The sequence below is a fragment of the Penicillium longicatenatum genome (genome assembly GCF_028827895.1).
Source record: "Penicillium longicatenatum strain IBT 33135 chromosome Unknown contig_1_segment0_segment0, whole genome shotgun sequence".
Lineage (NCBI taxonomy): Eukaryota > Fungi > Ascomycota > Eurotiomycetes > Eurotiales > Aspergillaceae > Penicillium > Penicillium longicatenatum.
Window position 1 is genome coordinate 957866 of NW_026643119.1, and position 16849 is coordinate 974714.

Below are 16849 nucleotides of genomic sequence, written 5' to 3' on the forward strand. Positions count from 1 at the left end.
CCTCTACGTCCTTGAAGATGAAGACAACATTGAAGGCGACGCATCAAGCGCCGTAAACGCGCACTGTGAATACGACACATCTGCGTTCCACGGGAAAACTATTGATGATGTTATTTGTCTTCTTCGAGAGAGGACTACCGGAAACAAAGTAGCAACAAACGCGTTCTACATTGCGGATGACCAGACGATCAGGGATCACAGCTTGCTCCTGATTCAAGTTCAACCTGGAGAGAAGGATATATCATTTCTTAGCGTCCGACTCGCATGTGAATTCGTAAACCTAATGGCGAAATCTGTCTCAAATCCCGAATGCCCAGGATTGATCCAGGATATTCAGAAAGACATCGATGACGGTGGCGTGTATCGGGGTGGGAGAAAAGACCCTTACACATATTGTGGGACACGGACTTCCTATCTGGACGAACATGATGCGTTAGAACAGGTTATTAGCCCCATTTGAGGACTATTTGAAAGACTTGTAGCAGGAATAATATATATGGGCAGAAACCCGCATCATTATGTACCACTCTATCCATTGTCACACGCATAGTTATTTAGTTTGTGAATTGCAAAGCAAATTACAGTATTGTAACAATGACTCATTCATCGTTACCAGGGAATACAATACTGTTTGACATGAATCACGAAGGTGTGGCTAAAATGAGACTAGCGTATTCTGGGCTAGGGTTCGGGAATGAAAGTCAAAGAGTGTAGAGATTACTCTGGTTTCAAATGCTACTGTATATATTTACCCAAGGTATACGGGCCGTCCACGAGCCAGCCCCCAACTAACGGCCCACGAGAAAGTCTAGTTGTATATTTTTAGTATGCTTTATCTCGTGGTCATAGGGCTTAGTCCTCGAGGAATCATTGATGGGTAAGAGCGGGTTAAGCCGAAGTCAAGAGATAGGAAATGATTTCGAGGCTAATGGCAGCTTACTTCTCAATTATGGGAATCAAAATACTCACATCGGCATCGAAATTCCTAGACCAGTATTATGTGCTTGTTTTGAACTCACTATGAAGACGTTAACCAAACCCTACTTCCCCAATAGGCCTCTCAGAACCAACAATGAAACTCTCTCGAGTTTACTTCGTCACAGAAAGCTGAGTTGCCGCCTTTGACGGCCAGCTGGTTCCTGGCCCGGACCCGCTGCCGTAACTAATCAGCATCGACTTAAAGATATGCAGGCACCCATCGTCCCCTAGACTCTTCAGCAAATTCCTTTTGTTCATAGGAGTGTGGCTTAGGCAGGATGATAGAGAAAGCTCATGCGGGAATAGGTATAACTTGGTCAATATACCCTGATTAATCCAAGATGCTACATTGCAAAGGCAGTTCACTGAGAAATATCATGAAAAGGAATCAAACCTGATTTTGAAGATTCGAGGGTCTCAGGATCACTGTAATAGTAGCTTGATACGAAGCCAGCTATGGAAGTTTGGTCGGCGTGGTGCAAGAAGTCGATGTGCCCCACTGATCTTCAGCATTAATTTGTCGGACCACATTCAGCGGAACTAAACTCCCATCCAACTCTAGCTTCTCGGACATCTCAAGCGGATCCCTGTGAGTACAGGCACAAGTTTCGATTAGATGGAACTTATTCTGCAGTGTTCCCCACACGCCCTGCAAGCCTGCAGCTCTTCAGGGCCCATTCTCTCAATCGAATAAAATTCCGTGCAGAGTAACCGGTGGGAACGCGTCGTTCATTCCATAGATCATCGCCAAAACATGGGTGAAATTGCGTCTTAATCTGCCAAGCCATTGTACATGTCCCCGCTGCATAATCCTTGATTTCCGACATATCATCGCTCGACCACTATGTGGCCCTAGCCAAAGATCAAGTTTATATAAACCCACTCTCCCTCAGCCCTAATGGATGGATGTTTGAGCCTAGACCATCACCGTCTCATTTTTCTTCACTACCAAGAAGATGAGAATCGCCGGAGACCTCGCCCGAGGGGCCAGCATCTTTGCTCTACTTGCCGTGGCAGACGCAGCACTGTATGAACAGCCCATCAAGCTACCCCAGGGAAAGGTGCAAGGTGTTGCGGCCTTCAATAGCAGCAGTGCCCCATCTACAATCTCCAACTGGAAGGACATCCCCACTTGAAAGGGGTTTCCCTATGCAGCCAACCCAGCGGGAGCAAATCGCTGGAAGCCGCCTCAGACTGCCCATCCTGGAACGGAACCTTGAAAGCCACCTCCTTCGGTCTGACTTGCCCCAGCACGGCAGCTGGTGATGACATCGGTGAAGATTGTCTGACTGTGAACATCTGGAGCCCGGCCACCTCAGCTGATGCCAAACTGCCCGTCATGTTCTGGTCGTATGCCGCTGGTTCGGGATCCTCTGCGTCGGTCTATGTTGGTGGTGGTATGGCTGGGAAAGATATTGTCTTCGTTAGCTACAACTACCGTGTTGGAGCCCTTGACTGGCTCACTTTGTCCGAACTGGAGGAAGAAACTGGCGTGACGGGCAACTATATCCTATTGGATTCAATCGCAGCTTTGAAGTGGGTCCATGAAAACATTGCCGCTTTTGGTGGTGACCCTGATGCAATCACTGCAGCTGGCCAGTCATTTGGTGCCGGAATGAGCTACCATCTTCTTAACAGCCACCTGTCCAAGGGCCTCATCAAGGGAGCTATCGCAGAGAGTGGTATTAAGGACCCATATGATCCGAACCTGTACGGATATGGCAGCGACTACCACAACATGAGCACTTTGCTCGAGTTCAGCAACACATTTGTTGACTCATTGAACATCTCGAGCCTGGCCGAGCTAAGAGCAGTGAATGTCGAGACTCTTTTGACTGGAACTGGGTGAATGACTTCAGCGGTTTCGACCCTGCGCTGAACTACCATGCTATTCCGAACAAGTACATTGTGAGCCTAGAGGAGGGTGCGCCAAATAACGTCCCAGTCCTAGTTGGTAACGCCGCAGCTGAGAATGGAATCGATCTCTCCACCACATATAATGTATCAGCGTACGAGGAGGCAATCAAGTCTCTGTATGGAAAATACGCTAACGAGCTCCTGGATCTCTACTTGGCCAACACCACAGCCGAGGCCACGAATGCATACAATGAGATTTTGCGTGCCGGATTCTGTACCTCCACCTGGTCCTACGCTGACCGATGGAGCAAAACCTCCGACAAGGATATTTATTACTACTTGTGGACCTACTCGCCCTCGAGCGGCAGCGGCCCCACTCATGGCTCAGAGGTTGTGTTTGCATTGGATAACTTGTATGCTCAGTCGTCAACCTACAATCAGACTGACTATGAGGTTGCAGCGAAGATGTCGGCCTACTGGGCGAACTATGTCAAGACTCAGAATCCTAACAAGGGAGGCTCGGCCACTGAAACATTGCCCTACTGGGCCCCTGATATTCCCTCGGAAAATAATCAGTTCGAGTTGGGCAACCTCTGGAAGAAGATTCCCATTACTCCTTTCGCCACGGAGAAGAACATCTTCCTGGACTTCTGGCAGTGGGCGATTCCTGACCCGTTCTAATGATATGTTTGTCGGTAGCCTTTGATTGAGCCCTTAGAGATGTGTGTATTGATCACCCATATTATGTGGTATTTATTCAAATCGCCTCATCGTGCTAATATGACAAAATTTGCCCAATGTGTTATTCAAATTCATTATTCTATTGCAGTCCTGTGTAACAATGGACTTGTATTTGAGTTCCAACTCTAATTCCCCTCGAAAAGGCTGAACAATGACGCGTCCCACTCGGCAAGATCTCGGGCTACAATCTAATCTCGATTTGATCAGATTACTATCGCAACATCTTACTCGACAATTCCTTCAATTTTCACATAGTTCTTGGCAGCCAATTCGATTTATCCGATTCGATCCCGCATTTGCAAGTCCCATTTTCCGCAGGGCTAGCCCAATTGGCCATTGGCCCCCCTGCATGCACATGCGATTATTGAAGATCCACTAGTTCAGCCCTTTTAACTCCGTAATCGCCCCCATGCATTCTGCAGAATAGACACGAGACCGCAGCTGCCCAAATCTCACTTTCTGTCCGACACCTCCATCCTCTTCTCATTTGCGCATCCATCCTTTGACTTGATCTTTGCAACATCCGAGCTTAAAACAATAAACAACCGCCATGAGATTTCTCTGTTTGCACGGTGCGAGCACCAACACTGAGGTACGTGCACTTGCGACGAACGTACACGCCAAAGCTGACGCAATTCTCAGATCCTCGAGATCCAAACAGGTGGCTTGAGACAAAAGCTCTCACAAAAGGGTCACACTTTCAAATTCATGAATGGAAAATTCGTGGCGCCAGTTGAGGGGGGTACGAAACAATCTCCAAAACAATTCCCCACTTGCCCCCGCTCGTGAAGATACCCAAACAATAACCTTCAAAATTGACTCATCGACACCTGGGAAAATAAGACAATTGGCTAACAGACACAGAACTCGAAGGCGTAGTGGACGGCCCCTTTTTCAACCATTATGACCGCGACACAACCCCCGGCTCAACAGTAGCGCAGGCAATCGAGCATACCCAAAACATAATCGCCAAGGAAGGACCCTTCGACGCAGTCCTAGGCTTCTCGCAAGGCGCCGCTTTGGCCGCTGCAATGATCATCCAGCATGTAAAGGCGAAGCCCGATGCCCCACCTCTCTTCCGTGCAGCTGTCTTCTTGTGCGGAGGTGCGCCCTGGGAGGAGTCTGGTCTAATGCAGTTTAAGTCTGCGCCAGATTTTCACCCGATTAATATCCCTACGGCAAATGTGGTGGGCAAATTGGACCCGCTGTATGAGAGTGGTATGGAGCTTTATAAGCTTTGTGAGCCGTCCAAGGCTGGGTTTTATGATCACGGCATGAAGCATATGGTTCCGTTTGATGCTGTTAACACTGATGCTATTGTTCGTGTTATCGATGAGACTATTGCAAAGGCCTTGAGGTATTAGGGGTATGCATCGGATGTTGAGCATCTGACATTCAAGCTGGGGTTCTAGTATTTTATATTCATTCATGCCGCAGGTTTGCTGGACTATGGCCGATTTCTATGGAAAATGCATTTATATGGACGAAACCAGAACACAAAAATAATAGAGTATCAGCAAAGACCCATCTAGTGAGATTTTTCCAAATGCTCAGGTGATCGAGATGGGGATTTAAATTTGGCCCAGGCTAGTGCAGCGAAGAGAACTGCAAGCCCAAGAACCAGCGTGGGCCCCCAGTGCCCATTGCCTGTAGCAGGACGTTCATCAATTCATAAACCAGCGGAGTCCTCAACGGGGAGAACCTTCTCCAGGAACTTCTCGAGGTCGTTTATCTCATCCGGATCCGCCGAGTGTCCGAGGCCCCTAATTATCAGTTAGTATATCGCAAACCCCAAGTCAAAGTGAAAACATACTCATAAGAGTGGAATGAAACATCCTGCACACCCAAGTCCTTCACCATCTTGGAAGAAGTCTCGCCGAACTCAAACTTCACAACGCCGTCGTCCTTGCCGTGCGCTAAGAAGAATGGAGTCTCCTTGTTCGGGAATCCCTCGGGAATAAGGTTCTTAACGCGGTCGCTAAGCAGCAGGTAGCACGATAGTCCAAAGACACCGCCCAATTTCTCCTTGCCAGTCAGACCGCTGAAGACGGACATAGCACCACCTTGCGAGAACCCGCCCAGCACGATGCGCGAGGGCTTGATGCCCTTGTCCATTTCCTCCTTGATAAGGTTGTTGAAGTAATCGCGCGAGCGGAGGATACCGGTTTCATCTTGAGTGCGGACGGATTCTTGGATATCGAGCTGTGGTAGCGGGAAAGGCACAGGTCAGCGGAAGGTTACAGGCAGGAAGGGAATCGGGGAATCTCACATCACCGCCAAGCTTGGCGATATCATACCATCCCGGCATGGCCATACCGAAGTTCTAGGCTCCATCAGCGATGAGTTGTATGTGGGGACATAAATCGTTTCATACCACTGTAATGGGAATGTTGGGCGCATTAGGGAAGATAAAAGCCACCTCGTCGAACTTGTTGCGGCGGCGCCAGTTCTGGGCAAGGGCCATCCTGGTTCGAGAAATCGAATGTCAATATTTGAGCCTAAGGCTTTGGGTTTTGGGATTTGAGGCATACCATCCTTGACCACTGTTGAGAGATTAAGTTAGCTGGAGACGCTCTAATGGAGGTGTGGGGACATACGAGTCGCCCAGGCCGTGGGCCATGATCACCGTCGCGGTGTGCTTCTTCAGCGCGGGAACAACGAAAGGGGCGCGTGTTGCCATTTTGCCTGTGATATCGAAGTGAGATATCTAAAGAGTGTTAATGGGAGGGAGAAATGTGAGCGCTCGGTGCTTATTGACTCCGCTTTTCTGCCACCGAGGTTATTAAGACGGTACACCGCCTGCGCAATCGATAAGATCGAAGGATGGATGGACGTACGACATACACACTAGTCATATTTGTGGCATAAGTGTATATAGAATCGTTCGGTATCTACCATAGAAAGATGATCTTGTAAATGCGTTAACATGGGATTATGCCTGATGGGCATGAATTGCATCATTCCAATTCTTTGAATGGACCACGAGCCCTGGAAAGTTCAGCATTTAGAGACCTTGTAGAGCAAAGGTTGCGTCAAGTTCTAATGCTATCTAGCCAAAGCACTCAGGGTATTAAATTGACCCTTTTGACCAATTACCCTTGGCTCTGATCCGTGGGCCATATACATACAAAAGAAACGGAATCGGGATAAGAGCAACAGCAATAAATCCCAACAGACTGGATGCCCAAGGAGTTCCTAATTAACGAAACATTGCATTCGCAATAAGTGGGAGACATCCTGCAAAGACACTCCGCAGGAACGTGTTGACCGCAACAGCACTGGCAGAGTATTTCTGGAAAGTGTCAATCAGGTAATTCAACGCGGCCTGGAATATGGTGAAGAAGCCAAGTCCTGTTGATTCAGCACCGCAGATGGGACCAAACCAAAAAAATTCGGTCCCCTAGTCCAACTCAAGATAAACAAACCAGCAGCAAAAAAGATCGAGCCGATTATCATTGGTGGAAGTCGGGCTTCGGGAACAGGACGATTGTTATTGTCCTGGAATCGCCGACTGTAAAATCTTTGGTTGATTATGTTGACCGCCGCACCAAGCAAGATACCGAAGAGAAGGGCTAGAAACGGCAAAGCTCCGACTAGCGCTTTCTAACCGCGAAGTTATTGAAACTCGATCGGGGATGAGGCTAAACTGAGGTAGAGTATGCCATAAACAAAAGAAGCATATAGAGCGACGGCAAAGCATATTGGTGTCAATAATAGCTGAAATGGGCGGACGAGATATTTGCTTGACAGCTCGCTTAGAGTGGCATCCCATTCTTCATGCTGGGCATGAAGCGCCCAATTTCCTGACCGTAGACGGAGTTGACGGCTCTTGTAGACCAACAGAACCGGCGGAAAGCTTTCGTCCAAGAAAATCATGCCCAAGATGAGCGAGAGTGCCATAATCATTCCAGTAATCTGCGACATATTTAGAATGGATGACCTTTGAAGTAGCTAGATCAAAACTTGCATATTCAGTCCACCTCCAGTCAAGATTCGTCACTTCAATGGCCCCACCCACCACAGGCGCAATGACTGTTCCCGAAACCAGGGTGAGTGCGTATATTGTCACTGCAATGGCGCGGTGTTGTGAAGTCCAAATATCGGCCAGAACACCTCCCACATTCGTGATAGGAGCGGAGCAGAAGAACCCAGTGAAAAATCGGGTAATCAAGATAGACTTTATGTCTTTGAGACGGCTGTGGCAAATGATAGCGCAACGGAAATGGCGTATGGAGCTAGAAATGCTTTCTTCCTTCCGTAAACCTCTGAACAAGGGGCCCACAAGAGAGGACCGAGTCCAACCCCAAACAAGGACAACGATATACCCAGTGTCCCAACGTCTTCGGAAGTTTGATACTGTTTATCAATACTTGAGATGGCTTGCGAGTATCTATATGAAATCAGCATAGACCTAAGGAGAAGGGAATCATTAGAACGTACGCAGAACTTGCCCATGCAGAGCCTAATGCAGAGCCGTCAGTACTTCATTGAAAAGAGTCTTAGAACTTTCAAGCATGAGACTCACCCATTGTGATAAGTCCATATAAGACGGTAGTAATAGCCTTTTTGTGAAAGCTCCAGTTTAATGGGTTGTAAGGATCATTTGGCCCTTCAAACTTCACCAGATGCCGCTCATCTGTTTTCAAATGCTCAAGATCGTGAGTATGAGTTTCTGACTGATCTGTGTGTCTGAGCCTAAACTTGGACAGCTTTGACGGAGTCGCAGCATCTAATGAATTGCCCAGAGCAGGAAACCCTTCTTTGGATGCCATCTCTTCAACATTCAACAGGGCTCAGATCGCCTAAGCCTTGATTAAATTGATTAGCAGTCCAAAATTATGAGTTCCTGAACGGCATTGGAATTTAAATACCAATTATTCCGAATGCTTCAAAGTGTCGCGGCTTTCACCAAGAGATAGTTATTGTCATTCTTTAGCTAACACCTTGCATTATGTATTGTTTGTCTCGGATTTAGAATCTATGGACTTGTTGAAAATTAAGTCAGGCCCTGATTGCCCTGGACTTGTCTGCTTGGAAACCGCTCAGACAAACCAGAACAGGAAGAATTTTCAACGCCGCAGATCTACGGCTCGGCTTTAACCCCTACCCTACTTATCATACCGAGTGTATCAACGGTATCCGATAGGCTAAATGGCTGCTTGGAAGACGATCTGAAATTATTGAACCTGGAGGTGGCGGGTGGGACCAGGCACCATCATTTTGGAGACGGATGCTTGACGGTCAATCAGGTAAATTCAACTCGAAACAGTAAAGCCGAAAAGGCTTGTCTAGATAAAGCCGTATATCATTCGGGATTCAAATGGATCTCCGAGGTACTGCTGCCGTAGCCCGAAACCTTATAACGAGGGATTTCGGCGGAAGAACATCGCCGAGGAAAGAGATCTCGGAGAATAAAAAGATCTCTCAGTACATATAGGACAGGCTCAAAATTACGGACCCAAACGTTCTCTTACTCATATCTTCTCTCCCTCGATTAACAATTATTTTGCCCATTGAAAATGGGTGATAGGCTTCGTCTGACCTTTGCCTGCGGGTCTTATGACCGCATGGATGCCCTGGCGAACAAGGTGGTCGAGCCTGTCGGAATTGACCTCAACTACATTGCTATCAATTGCCCACGGGAAATATTTGATCGGATGATTCCAGGCATGGAATTTGATATTTTGAAATGTCCAGTTCGGAGTTTATCTGCCGGTATGCGGCCGGTGAACGAGACCTAGTTGCAATTCCTGTGTTCCCCTCTAGGGCATTTCGTCATAGTTGTATTGTGGTCAACTCGAGCATCATCTCTAAACCATCCGATCTCAATGGAAAAAAGATAGGTGTTCAGGTCTACACTATGACCGCTGCTGTTTGGGTCCGAGGGATACTGCAGGATGCAGGGGTCGACCTATCTACGATTACTTGGGTTGAGGGAGACCTAGTCCAGCCTGGTTCCCACGGAAAAGCAATGCCAAAGCCACTCCTCCGACCGATTGAGCGAGTCCCGAATCAAAGCCCAAAGTCGCTCAGTCAACTACTCGAAGATGGCGAGATTGCAGCCACAGTCGGTGCACACGCTCCACCGTGTCTCGGACATGCACCTCATATCCAACGTTTATTCCCGAACATTCGTGAAACCGAGAAGGGGTATTATCAAAGAACTGGAATATTCCCTATCATGCACCTTGTTGTCATAAAAAGTGATATTGTGGAACAGCACCCATTCGTCCCGCGCAGTATTTTTCAAGCCATGAATGAGTCTAAGAACATGGCTCTGCGCTCGATGAGGTTCCTTTCCACTTACCGGTATATGTTGCCGTTCCTCACGTCTGATATAGATGAGATCGACTTATTATTTGGTGGCGATCCATGGCCTTATGGAGTTGAGTCTAATCGCACGGCTTTGGAGGCACTTGTGAACTTGTTGTATGAGCAAGCCATGATTTCTCGCAAAATTGCGATTGATGAAATATTTGTTGGCTCCTATGAATAAGGCCTTGATCTGCGGGAAGTGAGACGGGTGGATCGCTACACCACTCTCGGCTGGCAAGGTGACGAGGTTGATTTTATACTCAGATACCAAAAGGAATGTAAAAATACAAAACTACATTGCGTTGGAAGATATTGATTCGAAAACATTGAGATGAATTTGATTGATGAAGTATTCCAAGACTAATAAAGATATACAAACTCATCATTCTCCCTATCAGTGATATCCTGGTTAGCGTGCGTACCAGCATGAGTCACACCATCCATATTCCCTTCTTCAACACCATGGAAGTGGGATTGCATGGAATGATCGACGATGATAGCGCTCTTCCCGTTTCGAACGCGACGACGAGCTTGCTGCTTGTTGAGGAACCACAGATTTCCCCACTGAATGAGTACAACGCACGCCAGTGCACTGAAGATGCCCAGGCAGGCCCGCAGACCCGGGTGATAGGAGGGAGCATCCTTCGAGCTGAATAGCAACGGACCCACAATGTTTCCAGCAGAGGTCGCTGCGTTGAACAGACTCATAGCGACTGACTTCTTGGTGCTGCCTGCAGTATTACCAACAATCCAAGTCACGATCAACGGATTTCCACCAAATAAAAATGCAAGCAAGTAATAGCCTGCCAGAAGAGCACCTTGATTCGCATCCGTCCGAGGAACGGCGTATAGAATGGCTAGGCCTGCGACCACCGGAAGCATGAATGTTGCGAGAATGGCTCCTTTGACCCGAGCAGTCTGAGCCAGCCAACTAGCAATCAGGATAGCGATGAATTGCATGGCTCCGAACGGCATTGTCAAGAGGCTGGTGCGGTATGTATCGTAGCCCAGGCCATCAAGAATCAGTGGACCAAATGTGTTGGTCACACTGGCACCGATATTTAGAAGCATTGCCATGCCAATCCACAAGTATGTTTTGGGCTCAAGGACGGCTTCATAGACGTGACTGAGCTTGAATTCTGTAGTTCCGGTACCCGTTTGGTTGGCACGGAGGCGCTCCATGCCCTGGAGTTTTTCGGTTTCGTTCAGGAATCGAGCAGTGCTAATGTCGTTGTCAAGGCGCCAGTAGACGATCGGGGCGGAGACAATGGTCACAAGGCCTACAAATAGGAAGATTCTGGAGCATATTAGTGAGTTGTTTGCTGCACCTTGGATTGTTTTGGCTTACATTTGCCAAGATTCTAGAACATCAGAATTGATGTGGGCTAGACCATACGATAGAGCAGCTGCCACAATAGTCGCTAGACCATTGGTGCTGTACCATGCTGCGATACGAACAGGCTGTTCTGATCGGAGGTACCATTGGCTAGTAATGATACCGAAGAGCGGCAGACATCCTGCCTCGAAGAGTCCAAGAAAAAAGCGGGCAGCCATCAACTCGCTGAAGTTGTGACAAGCGGCCATGCACGCCTGCGCAATACCCCAGCCAAGACATAGAATTGGCATCAAAATCTTTGGGGGGAACTTTGACGATGAGGTAGGAGGAGAATGGCTGCCAACATAGTTGAGCGATCGGGGCAATGGAACCAATCAACGAGTATTCATTTCCTGTCAACCCTGTATCGGTCTCCATTCCATATGTCGCTCCATATCCAAGGACGGTCTTGTCAAGAATCTGTAAAAAGTAGACCCAGATGAGAACGAGAAGGATGGTACGGTCGGTCTTGTGACAAATGCGCTTGTTTTCCTTCTCGGTCAAGGGTACGTGCGGTGGGTCGACAGGCAGGTCATCCTTCATAGCCTGTGGGTCTTCATCATGAACGGCGTTCGGCTTCGACATGTTGCTGCGCATGTAGTCTGAATATTTTGCGCAGAAACCACGCTGTAAACCAGATCAAGTCAAGATTCCGGGGTTTTATCTCTGGATCCCCCCACGCTGAAACTAAGTTTGTGGGGGCATGTTTCCCCGCGTCCCCCCACGCCTCCGCATTGTCCGAGAGAATCGATGCGGTCATCATTCCTAGATTGATACTCGTCTCGGGCTGATCATTGGTGGCTGTAGTTAGCGATAAATGAATGCTGCAAGCAAACTTACTTTCCTCCAATAATGTTCGGTCCACGGTGATCTTTCTCCGCTACCCCGGCTCGCCGTCCACTTGCCAGCTCCCGCGGTGGCTGACGGATACGAGATAAGATTGGGTAGTAGCGAAATCACATGGTGGCCGGCTAATCTCGGTCAGATACATCGAATCAAATTCTTTTGTTTGCATGAAGTTCATAGGCCGAAAACGTTGTGCCGAGACGGAAATGGGCCGACGGGAATGGCACCACACCACACCCTTGGATAAATAGCTCTCACCTTTGTGTCTAGCCCGCTGCCCCCACTCTCTTTCAGATAAGACATCGGTATGAAACAACTGAATGTTGCCATGAAAGCGCTCCAAGATTACGTACCAGGAAGAAAGGGGCAAAAATAGGCTTTCAAGGATGTCATAGGAGAATAGGAAAGAAGAAGAAATTACATAAATGACTTAGATGTATAGAAAAACTTCAACTTCCTAACGTAAACCACCACTATTCCAGCCACACCAATAAACAAGCCTCATCACTAGCCACCTAATTAGATCTCGCCCATATCCTGGTAGACTCAACAATCCGACCTTAGATTGTGCTGAAATCAACCCGTTGGGTACCTTGACGCATATAGAAATTCTCGTGACAAGTACATATTGCACTTCTAATGAGGAAGTCAGATCGAGGATTATCTTAGGCGCTAAATATGCAGACTTTGAGATATCTAGAGATCAATAGGGATCAAAATTTGTATAACATCACAAGTCCTGAAGTTGGGGAACTAGCTCTAGGTTTGTTTTTTTTTTTTTTTTTTTTTTTTTGGTAACAATCTGATTCACCTATGATGGGCAACAAGGCATTTGAAGTGGAGACAAAACCAGACAAACCCCTGAGAATCACCATTTTCATCGGCATAACACTTAATCTAAGTCAAGGGTACAAAAACAGTGAGTGATCAAATATGAGCCCCATTAGTCCATAAAAACCACGAGAGTCCACCGGTCGAGGTCAAACATTAGAGATATTCATTCCCATATTGCCGCTGTTAGTCTCCAAAGTATAATCTGACCATGCTTGACAAGTCTGGTTCAAAGTATTGAAATCAATCAGATCTGCAATCTCATCTTTCCTTTCCAAAAACTGCAGTGCAAATCCTTCTTCGGTGTGCCAGCCAATATGGCAATGCATCAACCACACACCCGGATTGTCAGTCTTGAAAGCAATAATCAAGTATCCATAGTCATACAGCAATGCTGTATCGCGTCGAGGTGGGTTGATGGTCTTCGTTACACCATTAAATGTGCCGGTTCCTTGTGCAAGGATATAAAAGTCATGACCATGCAGATGAATAGGATGGGCTTCTTGGCCGGCTGTGCCTGAAGCACTGATGATGTTGACGTAAACCCATGTATTCTTCGTGGGAATATCGATTAAATTAGTAGCGCTTTGGATGAAAGTGCTTCCATTGCTTGTAGTATCGATGTAAGGGCCAATGGTGTCATTAAAGACATGCTGGTTGTAAAGTTGTAATAGAGTGGGATTTGTCCAATTGGCATGCATCGTCGAGCGGTTCAAATACCAACTGTAAGAAGCGGTATCATTACTCTGTAATAGGTCTGTAGTCAGAGACCTGTTCCAAGAGGAACTAATGGGAGGTGGAACATTTTTCGCAACGACAGGTATTAAACTATCCAAGGGCTCATCTATATCAACGGCTTTGATGGTAGGGGTCTCTTTAGTCTTTGGATCTCTTGGTGTTGCTGGTATATCGCCATAGTAGAGAATGCCTAGAGATGAACGAGCATTCGAGTCCTGAGCGAGTGAGCTGGTATTCAGTCGTATCCAAAACTCTTCAGCCACTGAGGCCTGATCTGCGTGAAGTATGACGTCGTATCGCTGGCCTAAAATTGATAAATATGTTAATTCAGAATTTGAGGCTGTGGTAGAAGCGTGGTGATTTGATAAGCTGACAGTAGACATACCCATTGTTAGATAGATCCAGGATGTGTTATATGGCTTGATTGGCACAAGGTCCATCGAAATGACAGTCAAGTTATGATTATCAATTTGGAACAAATAGTTTTTGTTGATTGCGGAATTGACAAGCCGAAGCCGATAGGAGGTTCCCTGGGTTACGCTAAGCTCAAATCGTTTCCCTACTGAAGTGTCATTAGTGACTGGATAGATATTCGTGCCATTTATTAAGTCATTGTCAGGGTTGGCAGTCCCATTTGTTCGTTCAATATCAAATAGCTGATCAACAGGTCGATGTGTCCAGTCGTTAAGGAACATCATCCCTCTGTCTTCATCGTAGTTTGCACTGGCGGGTCCGCGTATAACTATGCCACCAAAGACGCCTTCCCAGGCTTGGAGCCCATAGTGAGAATGGTACCAGGAGGTCCCATACTGAACAGCTCGCCAGCGATAGGTCATGGAGGACTTAGGAGCAATAGGGCATTGAGTGAGCGAGCTCACGCCATCATTGGGATTGGTGAAATTCTGACGAATGCCGTGAAAATGAAGGCTCGTCCCATTGATTATATCCGTTAGGTTGTTTGTCACATGGACAACTACCTCGTCACCCCAATCTGCAAAGAGTGTGGGTCCAGGAATTGTACCGTTTGCAGTCATGACGTCTCGAGGGTACCCATCTGGGCTGAGCTTGGTGTTATTGATAGTGAGCCAATACTCTCGGGTCATCCCGGTGTAAGGTGCAGTCTCTTCATAGTCGGTGTTGATAGTATAGTTACACCATGAAGCCCTATCACTTTTTGCTTCGCATGAAGTACTGGTGGAATTTGCCGCTGTTGTTGAAGCATTGGTAGGAGTCGGAGGACTTTGAGGAATTGCGACAGCAAAACCGACAATAAGCCCCCAAAAATATAATGATATCAAGTTCATTTTCCCGGATGTTCTGAAGCGATACTGGCCCAAAGCACTGAAGATTCTTTGTGATAAAGGGAAAGGAACGAATAATCGAATGAGTAGTAGATGAACATGACGGCAATGAACGAGTATTTATGGATATATCTAGATAGGCCACTGGAGGGTAAATGCCCCAGGGACCTATAAGCCCTACATGACTTTCGGCCTTGATGTTTCGAATCTACAAGGGAATGCTAGTTCGGAAATACAAATCTGAGAAGTGATAAGAACTTCACCTATATGATATCCACTGAACCATCTCCCGGCAACTATTTTGCAGGGAATCGCATACGCCTAATATTGCAAATCCCCTAGACACAGCCAGGCTATAATTATAGATTCCCACTTATTAATTGTGTGGTGAGCCTGGAGGCCCTGGTGGCCTCAAACATCATTTTTAGTTCTAATGGGGGTAATTGTTCGGTATCGAAGATAATGTTCAGCCCATCAACTTCAAGTGAGGGGCCACAGTCTGAACACGAATATCCCAACTATAGCCTGACTAAAAACATAAATTGCGGTATCATACCTTTCAAATAGCAAAATATCACCTGGGTAGATTCCCAGGTGAGCTACAGCAGGCCGTGGTCGGGCGTCGACGCGTACTTGTGTTACAAATGAGAGCTGAGCTCAAGAGCCGAATGACCCAGCAATATTTGGGATGATATCACCTAGCGATCGCTGGAATATCTCTCGCAATAAGGCTTCCGGCCTACCCAGATGTCTACCTGGAGAGTTGTCAGCGTCGTACAGGCCCTGAGTGGCGCACGGGTTACCTGGGCATGGACATGCATTAATCGAGCGTGCAGAGGCGCAAATGCCAAGGGCCACCCCAAACTACAGTTTCAAAGTTATTCTTAGCCCAGCTTGCAGTGTAAGTAACTGGTGTGTCCTGCCTGAATGGCAGGCTTTTGTTATGGGAATTATATAAAAGAGGGCGAATGTGACAACTACCATAACAACCAATTTTTTTTTCTCCAATCAAGTTCAATAATTTGCTCTAAACCCATAACTTTTCTTTTGCAGTCCATTATCCATTCAATCTCCATAGAATGATGTTTCTCGGTGGTATTTTGATCGCTATCTTTGCACTTGCATGCCAAGCGGTCCCTTTGGTCGAACGCCAGTCCAATGAGAGTACCTTTGGTCTGTATGCGTACGGCACCAATATCAACGGTCTACCCGTCTTTTATGCCGATGGTAAATTTCGTCACCAGCAAACATATATCTCGAAGCTAATATGACTTCACAGGCCTAGCACAAATCGGCGACGCATCGCACTCCTCCGCAGCGACCGCTAGGAATGTGTACTGTAAGTGATTGTCTCTCAAAAAAGATGATATAAACTAAAATCTAACAAGTTACATCTAATTCCACTGACTCTCACACATGGATTGCCCACGTCAATAACACGCTGCCCGATATCGTTTATAGAAATATCATTGTTAGGGCTTTCGATGTCAGTGCGCCAGATTTCGGACCCACAGCAGAAAGCCTGAGTACCCAGCTTCTATGTCTCACCCAGACGAATTCAACATCAACGACTGATCCAGTTGGTTTCGTTGCTCCGGCTGACTCTGGGGGCAAGATTGTCGACACTTTCACTCAGTACAGTTACAATGTCATGCTTAGTGAACATAACGCAAGGTTCTATGCAAGGCCCAATGGCAATGGTACCTATGACTTGCTATGGAGTACAGTTACAGACAATGGAGATATTCCGTTGCTATTGAAGACAATTGGAGTGTGGGAACAACCAGTCTCGGTGGCCCCTGGCAAATAAACCTAGCTAGTGCAGTGATCTTGCGAAGTGCGCGCGACAAATAGACCTTTGTCCCGC

The 16849-nt window shown here is 47.0% G+C and overlaps 8 protein-coding genes across 8 annotated transcripts; 4 read left to right on the forward strand and 4 right to left on the reverse strand.

Moving 5' to 3' along the window:
• Positions 1 to 1934: 1934 nt before the first annotated feature.
• On the forward strand, positions 1935 to 3516 carry N7484_001140 (uncharacterized protein; the record flags this gene model as incomplete). The annotated part of the gene is made up of 3 exons (XM_057111560.1): positions 1935 to 2005; positions 2134 to 2791; positions 2881 to 3516. 3 exons carry the CDS (start codon positions 1935 to 1937, stop codon positions 3514 to 3516), a joined length of 1365 nt encoding a protein of 454 aa, XP_056976297.1.
• A 610-nt stretch (positions 3517 to 4126) lies between these two features.
• Positions 4127 to 4940, forward strand: N7484_001141 (uncharacterized protein; the record flags this gene model as incomplete). The annotated part of the gene is made up of 3 exons (XM_057111561.1): positions 4127 to 4168; positions 4219 to 4318; positions 4441 to 4940. 3 exons carry the CDS (start codon positions 4127 to 4129, stop codon positions 4938 to 4940), a joined length of 642 nt encoding a protein of 213 aa, XP_056976298.1.
• Positions 4941 to 5245: 305 nt separating this feature from the next.
• On the reverse strand, positions 5246 to 6256 carry N7484_001142 (palmitoyl-(protein) hydrolase; the record flags this gene model as incomplete). The annotated part of the gene is made up of 6 exons (XM_057111562.1): positions 5246 to 5339; positions 5390 to 5778; positions 5846 to 5899; positions 5951 to 6041; positions 6108 to 6119; positions 6174 to 6256. 6 exons carry the CDS (start codon positions 6254 to 6256, stop codon positions 5246 to 5248), a joined length of 723 nt encoding a protein of 240 aa, XP_056976299.1.
• A 519-nt stretch (positions 6257 to 6775) lies between these two features.
• N7484_001143 (MFS multidrug transporter) lies at positions 6776 to 8348 on the reverse strand (the record flags this gene model as incomplete). Its single annotated transcript, XM_057111563.1, has 6 exons — positions 6776 to 6927; positions 7002 to 7179; positions 7385 to 7772; positions 7859 to 7966; positions 8017 to 8038; positions 8102 to 8348. The coding sequence occupies 6 exons, from the start codon at positions 8346 to 8348 to the stop codon at positions 6776 to 6778; spliced, it is 1095 nt and encodes a 364-aa protein (XP_056976300.1).
• A 917-nt stretch (positions 8349 to 9265) lies between these two features.
• On the forward strand, positions 9266 to 10072 carry N7484_001144 (uncharacterized protein; the record flags this gene model as incomplete). Its single annotated transcript, XM_057111564.1, has 1 exon — positions 9266 to 10072. One exon carries the CDS (start codon positions 9266 to 9268, stop codon positions 10070 to 10072), a length of 807 nt encoding a protein of 268 aa, XP_056976301.1.
• Positions 10073 to 10251: 179 nt separating this feature from the next.
• On the reverse strand, positions 10252 to 11851 carry N7484_001145 (putative MFS transporter; the record flags this gene model as incomplete). Its single annotated transcript, XM_057111565.1, is given in 3 exon segments — positions 10252 to 11188; positions 11240 to 11523; positions 11543 to 11851. The coding sequence occupies 3 exon segments, from the start codon at positions 11849 to 11851 to the stop codon at positions 10252 to 10254; spliced, it is 1530 nt and encodes a 509-aa protein (XP_056976302.1).
• Positions 11852 to 13092: 1241 nt separating this feature from the next.
• On the reverse strand, positions 13093 to 14985 carry N7484_001146 (Cupredoxin; the record flags this gene model as incomplete). Its single annotated transcript, XM_057111566.1, has 2 exons — positions 13093 to 13985; positions 14067 to 14985. 2 exons carry the CDS (start codon positions 14983 to 14985, stop codon positions 13093 to 13095), a joined length of 1812 nt encoding a protein of 603 aa, XP_056976303.1.
• Positions 14986 to 16061: 1076 nt separating this feature from the next.
• Positions 16062 to 16792, forward strand: N7484_001147 (uncharacterized protein; the record flags this gene model as incomplete). Its single annotated transcript, XM_057111567.1, has 3 exons — positions 16062 to 16209; positions 16262 to 16321; positions 16371 to 16792. The coding sequence occupies 3 exons, from the start codon at positions 16062 to 16064 to the stop codon at positions 16790 to 16792; spliced, it is 630 nt and encodes a 209-aa protein (XP_056976304.1).
• Between the last annotated feature and the right edge of the window lie 57 nt (positions 16793 to 16849).